This window comes from Engraulis encrasicolus, chromosome 11 (genome assembly GCF_034702125.1).
Source record: "Engraulis encrasicolus isolate BLACKSEA-1 chromosome 11, IST_EnEncr_1.0, whole genome shotgun sequence".
Lineage (NCBI taxonomy): Eukaryota > Metazoa > Chordata > Actinopteri > Clupeiformes > Engraulidae > Engraulis > Engraulis encrasicolus.
In genome coordinates this window covers 18,970,742-18,978,921 of record NC_085867.1, presented here as the reverse complement: position 1 = coordinate 18,978,921, position 8,180 = coordinate 18,970,742, and the positions used below count along the sequence as shown (strand labels likewise).

General features: G+C 44.6%; 1 protein-coding gene across 1 annotated transcript; it reads right to left on the bottom strand.

The window, feature by feature from the left end:
• Window positions 1-219: 219 nt before the first annotated feature.
• slc26a1 (solute carrier family 26 member 1) lies at window positions 220-5,660 on the bottom strand. The gene is made up of 3 exons (XM_063211239.1): window positions 5,554-5,660; window positions 3,610-4,267; window positions 220-3,044 (listed from the first exon to the last, which is right to left on the bottom strand). The coding sequence occupies exons 2-3, from the start codon at window positions 4,201-4,203 to the stop codon at window positions 1,488-1,490; spliced, it is 2,151 nt and encodes a 716-aa protein (XP_063067309.1). The 5' UTR covers window positions 4,204-4,267; window positions 5,554-5,660; the 3' UTR covers window positions 220-1,487.
• Between the last annotated feature and the right edge of the window lie 2,520 nt (window positions 5,661-8,180).

The window sequence follows — 8,180 nt, the reverse complement described above, 5'->3', positions numbered from 1 at the left end:
TCTACTGTAGGCTACTGGTCGTGTCTTCTTCAGCAGGATGCACGTGCTTTTTATTATTATCAGGTATCATCATTTACTCTCAATGGGTATCATGCTTGCTATGTTGCTGTTACTATTTCAACATATTGTCTACTAGGTGATGACACTTGAGGAAACAGTCAAACTACCCTAAAGCAGAAAAAGTTTCGGCATAGTTCATGTCACAAACGATTCAACACATTGGCAAACATTTGTTTATTTACAAGCTATTTTGTAGGATAGCACCAAAAGATATCAAAACATGTGCTTTTAATACATTTCTGGCTTCACAACATGATTGTTGCTATATTTGTAAAAGACAATAATTATAATCACCAAATTCATAGGGAACAAGCCATCATGAATGACATGAACATGTCAGTTGTTCCAATATTTTTTAAGCTTCATTTCATAACAAAAAAATCAGTGCAATAAATTATATATATTTAAAAAAAAACAATAAACAAAAAATATATGCATTACGTCCATTAGGAATGTCACATTTAAGTCAAGTAGTTATTAAAGCTTCATTGTTTTTAAGATTCTTTCACATAAATATCTTCCCTTTCACAGATAAATTGGGGACACGTATTGGCATCATGTTGGTACAGCACTCAACTGAGATCATGTAGGTAAATATTTTTGAACCTCACTTTTGCGTTTTCTCTTTTTTGTGTGTTCCCTGAAAAGTGTGCATTCTTCTCTCACTGAATACTTTGCAAGGGTATGCAAAAATAAAGTATGGCAAGGGGAAGGCCAACCTATTGAGAGGGAACGTGATGGAACATTTATCAGCATGATCCCAGCTAGCCTCTGTGGCCTCTTCCCAATATCCTAACTCCTGTCCTCCCCAAGTGCTTGTGGCCTCGTGATGATGTTATAAGACGTCATTGACGACAGAAGTCTAATTCAACAAGCACAATTGAAAGGTAATTTTCTCATTTGCATTCAGGATGTTGTAAAATAGGAAAAGTCCCCCAAAAGTTGTTGTGGCTAGCTTGAGAGCGGGGAAAACTTGATTGTGTCCTCCACGGAGGTGGGGTGTCACGTCAAGCGCGAGGCCACAAGCACAGGTTGAGTACGGGAGTCAGGATATTGGAAAGTACCCTGTGAGTGCATCTTAATATGGGACCTTGCCTCCTCCACTTGCCTCCTCCACTCGCTTCTCGTCATGATGACATCACTGACAACAGCATTATATTTCAATATCTTGCAAAAGCTCAACTGTAGAGTCTTTTTCTCATTTGCAATTGGGATGGTGAATGAAAAACAGTCCCTCAAAAGTTGTTGTGGCTAGGCTGACAGCTGGGAAACTTTATCGTTTTCTCCACGGAGGAGGGGCCAGGAGGCGGGACGAGGAGACAAGCGCAAGTGGAGGAGGCAAGGACGCATATTAAGATGCACTCTGCATGTTTCCCTTAGCTTCCTCAATAAAATGGAAACCACACACTTGGTGCAACTCCCGTTACTTATACAGATGAATTGGTCACTTCTGGCTCTGCTGCAGCGCCTGCTGCTGATGCCGTTGATGTAGGCCTACCATTGGCAGACACCACGGCACTGTGGACTGTGTGAAACAGCAAGCTTGGCATGTCCTTGTCAGCTGGCCCGAAGAAGGCTCCTCGACTCAGCGAGTCTATGACGGAGGTGTTGCAGCAAGCCAGGACAACAGTGATCCCGACCTCCTTGTAGTCCTTCAGCACATTTTTGAATGTACTCATCCCTGTGGAATCAATGAAGGGCATGTATGAGCAATCCAAGATGATGGTGTGGAATTCAAGGTCATCGTGGATGAGGCCAACGCTGACTTCCCCGTTAGTTTGGTCCGTTTTCTGGCTCTGCTTTGCGGCCAACTCCTTCTTGGCCTTCTTGGCCTCTTTCTTCCTCCTGGTCATTTCAAGGAACGGTTCGAGTCCAATGGCTTTATACAAAGACTTCAAAAAGACATGCTTGTTGGCATAGTACAGTGGCGACTGAAAGCGGAAAATCTTGATGTCAGGGATGGTCTGTATGTTGTGGTATTCTTCCGTGTCCTCGTAGTGGCTAGAGTCATCAACCTGACCGAGTAAAGACACTTTGGGATTTTGCGTTTGTGCCACCACGCACATCATGGAGAAAACTATGCCAACCACCAGGCCCATCTCTACACTGATGAGTAGCGTGCCGGCCATGGTGACCGTCCACACGATGGCGTCGACCCGGCTGATGCGCCACATATTGGGCAGGTCCCTGAACTTGCGCAGCGCGCCCCTCAGGCTCACAATGATGATGCAGGCCAGGACGCACTTCTGCAAGGCGTAGAAGAACGGGGCGAAGAACAGCAGCACCAGGAGCACCACGAAGGCACTCACGACACTGGAGACCTGCGTTTGACACCCTGTCGAGTCCCTCACCATGGTCTTGGCCAGGGCCGCGCTGGTGGTGAAGCAATGGAAGAAGGAGGGGATGATGTTGCAGCACCCAATGGCTATCATCTCCTGGTTGGGTCTGACCGAGTAGCCATGCTTTTTGGCAAACATTTCCGACAGGGAGACTGTGAAAGCGAAGCTGATGACCGCCAGAGGGATTGCGTCAAACATAATCCGGGACATGTTGTCCACCGTCGGGACCTTGGGAGGAATGAAACCCGTGGGGATGGACCCGGAGATGCTGGAGCTATATACTCCATTGAACTCCCCAAAATGGGAGGCTAGGGTCGCACCTGCGACCACCACCAGCTCGGTCGGAAGAGGTATCTTCAAGCGGTCCTTGAAGCGCTCCTGGAGCTCTTTCCCGGCCACCAGGACGCTGATGCAGATGGCACTGGTGATCATGTCGCAGAAGTTGGTGTTCTGGATGTTCTTGAAGATGTTGATCCAGGTGACCACCACGGTGCCGTAGCCTTGGTGGCGGGGGATCTTCAGGCCGAGGAGATATTTGGCCTGGACGGTGAGGATCGTACAGGAGGCACCGGTGGCAAAGCCGTCGAGCATCGGCCCTGAGAGATAGACTGACACAAACCCCAGCCTGAGCACTGCCATCAGCACCTGGACACATATAACATGAACGGTTAGTAAAATGTTGGTGGGTCATTCTGAAGCAATTCGTGTTCAGCTGCTATTTAATTTGTAATGTATGAAGAGTGGGACAGATGCTGTTGTAAATGCACACAATTGTGTTAAAAATGAATAAAAGCAAATCAGTAACACTTAAGAATTGAGTTCCCATGTAAGCCACCCATACAGTACATGCCTAATTGCTGTCTGTATAAGTGACTAATAAGACATATGGTTATAAGACATGTGTTAGTAATCATTCATTTTGCTTAAAACACGCCTTTTAGGTCACCTATACAGACAGTTAAGGCATGCAGGGTTTTAAATTAACACCAGCCAATCGGCCAAATGCTGGTGAAATTTGTGTTTGGTTGGTAGAAAATACCAACTTACTAGTCACTTTGACCAAGTAGGGAGTGTGTGTTTGGCCCTTAAGATTAACATCTTTTAGCCATTTTTCCTGGTGATGAAACAATGTAGAGCCCTGTTGGCATGTATTATGTCATTAATCTTCATCATATTGTTAAGTTATACTCTGATTTCACACTGCCCATACCTGATATACTCCAGCAAGGAACGTTAGTGCGGTGGCAATGCCAATGGCATAACACTCCTTCCCACAATCCATGCCCAGCAGTCTCACAGTGCCATTCACAGCGTCCTCAAAGAACTCCTCCGTGTCATTTAGGACAACTCCAGGGGCCTGTTTGGTGTCCTCCAGATCGAAGCCAGCCAAGTACACCTCCCTGTCCACCACCTGTCCGACCATTAGGCTCATCAGGCTAAAGATGCCGACGGACACGTGCCTGGAGGTGCCCATCATGAAGTAGATGATGTTGGCGAAGAAGGACGTGTACAGGCCATAGATGGGCTCCAGGCCGGCCAGCAGGCAGTAGGCGATGGCCTGGGGCACCAGGATGATGCCGACGATCACGCCGGACATGACGTCGCCCCACACATACTCCCGCAGCTTGTATTTTGGCAGCCACTGCACCACGGGGAAGAGGCCGGTCAGTGCGCCCTTCAGCCTGGGCACGGAGCAGCTGAGGCTGTGGCTCAGCTTGGACTTGACCTGTTCTAAAGGTCGCCGCCGCTGCCGCGCTCGCCTCTCCAGGGGCCCAACTATCTCAGGTGATTTGCTGTCCTCCATGTTGCCAGGCGATGGGGGACCTTTGCAGCGCAGGTGCCGGTGGTGGTGGGTTTCAGCCGAGCTCCTAAACAACATGGAGGAGAAGGTATGTATAGTGAACGGTTTTACTCTTTTCTCATACAAAAGCCAGACTCTTGACGGCAATTCTTTTTTAAAACATTTTTATTGAACCCACCACACAAAAACAAGAATTGCAATCGAGAACGCGGCTTTTTTTTTTTTACAACTAATGTTCTAGTTGCTTGCATCTGAATAACCTTTTTTAAAACATTGTGGAGATTAGTGCACTTCCTAAAAAAATGGGTTAATCTTTTTCTGCAAGTGCTTTAGTTTAATTGGTAAGTTTGTTGAGTACTTTCAATCACTGAGGCATTTAGCACTCTCATCAAAGGGCGCTAACTGTCTCTGTTTGATCAGGCCTGGTTGAGAGTGTGTGTGCTGTAATCAGGAAGACTCTGATCTCTTTACAATCAAATGGGAAAGACTCCCACTGAAACAGCCGCTATTTGCCAGGGATTCGTTCTGTACCTGTTCAGCAACAGACCTGTTAAAATCCCATAAACTGGGAATGGAACACCATTGTAAAGTTTATTGTCATGCCTCTATGTCCATAGTGCTCTATTACATGGTATCCTGGTACTTGAGTTTTCAGAGTTTTATTGATGCTGAGGGAGAAAAATAGATGGTGGACATAAAGCTGAGGTTGGCAGCCAGCGTGCATATTTAGTTAGCGTGTAACCGGTTGCACAATGTGACGTACCATGTGGAACCCAAATAGGGATGAGAAACTAACGACACATGTCATATGCATTATGATTTCATGCCATGATGATGAGTTACAAGCAAAATATAAAAGAGGCTGTAGGGATAGGGTGTTCTCCAAGTCATGCAAAGTGGTTCTTTGGCAGAAATATAGTGAATATGTGTCTTGAAAAAAAACTGACTGCTTTTACCATGACTTTACAATGACTTCATGTTCACGCAGGCAAACCAGGCACTTTAATTACTGTATGTGGCTATGCAAACATCTATAATAACTAATATGCACATTTAGGCAAACTTCCAATTTGCATTTTTTTAAAAGCAAAGAAGTGTTAGATGGCATGACCCTCTCGTCTTATCACATCTTAGACCAAAAAAAGTTTTAAAATTCTTCAACTTTCAAAAACTGTTCAACTTTCAAAAATAAAATTTAAAAACCCTTTTTAAAACCATACTTTACAACCACAGTGTAGAAGCCACAAACCTAATGACATGATGTGAATGTTTAAACTCTGAAATAATGGCACTCTGGCAAATTCCATTTCTGAAGCCTTTTTAGGAAAAAGAAGTGGAGGCACATGAACTCACCCTGAGCTGAGATGCGTCTCTCTACTGGCCGAGAGAGAGTCTCTGAACTGTGCTGTGCTTTCACAGCAAGGAGGCTTCTAGTGCACTCTGGGCCATGGTGTACAATATGTTTCCCTGCGTCTCTCTCAAACGCCAAAAAGAGGGAAGTCTTTAATCATGCTCAGATGGTTGTGATAGGTGGGCCATTCAAGGGGCGGTGCAGAGCAGAACGGCTGTTTATTTGTTAGTCCCTGACTTGAGCAATATTGTGTGAAGCTGGCCAAGCGGGGCAGAGAAAAAGTCAATCTTTGACTGGCTGAGTGGGAGTGGGAGGGTAAGAAAGTAGGTGTGTGAGTTTCCTCTCTGTTTCCCTCCCTTCCTCCCCCCGTCTCTCTCTCTCTCTCTCTCTCTCTCTCTCTCTCTCTCTCTCTCTCTCTCTCTCTCTCTCTCTCACTCACACACACACTGCCTTCTTTCATCCCAAAAAGTCTTCTGGCAGAAAACCTCCATACCCTGTCCACCTTGACCTCCATACTCTGTCCAACCTTCCTTGGTATTTTTGACACTAATTGACATTTCCAAAGTAATTATTAAGAGGATGTTTTTCTGAAAGGGTGATCTATTGTGTTCCCTCTGCCAACGCGTGCAACAAATAATCTCAGAAGCCAGCGGTTTTTTTTTTTTTAGCTAATCATTAGATCTCGACTTGTTACACAGGTACAATATATGTAGGTCATTAGCCTTCCTGTTGAATTTACCACATTTGTACTCAACACACGCACACACTTTTTGCTTTCATTAAATTATGTTACGTGACTTTGGGTGTTTTTACACTCATTTACATGTCATTACGTGTTACTGAAGGCAAAAATGCACGTTGTCTGAGAATAGTTAGGGCACTGATTCGGTGGCTTAGCATAGTGTTGGTCCAGGTTAGACTGTGGACCCCAATATCTGCACACAGATAAAGAGACTCAAGATATTGAGCAGGTTGCTAAGGCCTGTAGTGTTGAACAGTGAAAGTTGTATTGTAAATAGGACACCTGCATTCAGGAGTCATAGGATATTATGCAGGCTATACTCTGAGAACTGTGATGTTTAGGTGAATTTTTTGTGAGGCTGGATAAATATATTTTCTTAATATATTGAACCGGTTTAGGCCTGCAGTGCTGGACAGGGAAAGTTGTATTTTAAATGGGTTTAACTTGGATTTTTGTTCGCACACCTCGGTTGGCAGGTGCGTCGGAGATGGCCCATGGATCGCTCAGCAAACTATTTGAAAAAAAGTCCCGCGCACTGACCATTTCGCTGTTTTTCTTTAATGAACGACGTTTCGGTCCTAGACCTAACTCCAGGAATTTGCCTGATGAAGGTCTAGGATCGAAACGTTGTTCATTAAAGAAAAACAGCGAAATAGTCAGTGTGTGGGAGTTTTTTCAAATAGTATTTTAAATGGGGACAGCCGGACTCATAGGAATTTATATGAATTCATAAGTCATGGGATGCAGGTTGTGGTGTTTTGGTGAATTGTTTGTTAGGTTTGAGTTTAAAGTTCAGATGCTGGTGAACTATCTCTTTGTGTTCCTTCATATTCTTTTAGCAATCCAACCAGCAGAGTTTTATAATCTCATTTTAAACGTTGAAATGAAACAAAAGAAAGAAAACAAACAGGAAAGGTAGCACCAAGGCAATAATGGCAAAAAAAACATGTTTAGAAACTAGCCTACGCATTTTCAGTATGCCCACTTACTATGCCTTAATGTTTTCACATAAAGGCACCATTGTTTATACTGGCCATTAAGGAATAGCAGCCTACCAATGTACTCACTGCATTGCAGTCACTATTTATTCATTTGGGCAACAATTCAGTCATAACCATTTACTACAGTCACTACAGAAATCAGGATTTATTTGAGAGGTTCATTTAAATAAACATGCAATTATTCGTTGTCAGTATGTGTTTACATCACTGCCTTGACTGGAAAAAATATGGTAATACATATTCAACACATGAAATGCCAGTTAGGATGCAATGGCTGTTTTTCCACATTTGTTTATACACCACATTCATTTATCATTTAGAAGATAAGATTTCCAAATCAGTCCACATTTGAGAGGCTTCTCTTCATATGCCCGGTGATGAATGCCAGTTTTTTTATTAAGTATAGCACAGACTGGCTGTGTGTATTGACAGACTGAGCAGCCCATACACACAAGTGGGTCATTGTTTGGCTAAGCCAGACAGTGCAGTGCTGTATGGTGGCTCCTGTGAAATTTCATTGGCTGAAGCATCCTCGTGCCATGTTGTTGTAGGGGCTGCAGCGTTAGTATAGCGGTATAGCTAGAAAAACGCTTATTTAAAGGAGGATACACTTACCCACATAGCTGAAGCATGCAGAGAGGGCAGAGACTGCATCTGCCATGCCTTTCCTGTGCCTTCCGGTGTGTGGTGGCTTGATGAATGGCGCTAAGGATTGTGGGAAAGTACATCACACATAAAAGCCCTCGACCACGGCCAATCCCAGACAGGCTGGTGGAGAGGGTCGGGGAGGGTTTGAGAGGGGGTTGTGGGAGGATGTGGGGGGTGGCTGGTCAGTTTCTATAGCAACGGAAGGAGGCCCCTGCTGTGTCAGAGAAAGCAATAGAGA

What these genes read in the sequence shown, in the direction of transcription:
- slc26a1 (XM_063211239.1), bottom strand. Translation starts at nt 4,203, where the DNA reads ATGGAGGACAGCAAATCACCTGAGATAGTTGGGCCCCTGGAGAGGCGA. An exon ending in TCCTTGCTGGAGTATATCAG is followed by an intron (nt 3,045 to 3,609) that starts GTATGGGCAGTG and finishes ATATGTGTCCAG; the next exon opens with GTGCTGATGGCAGTGCTCAG.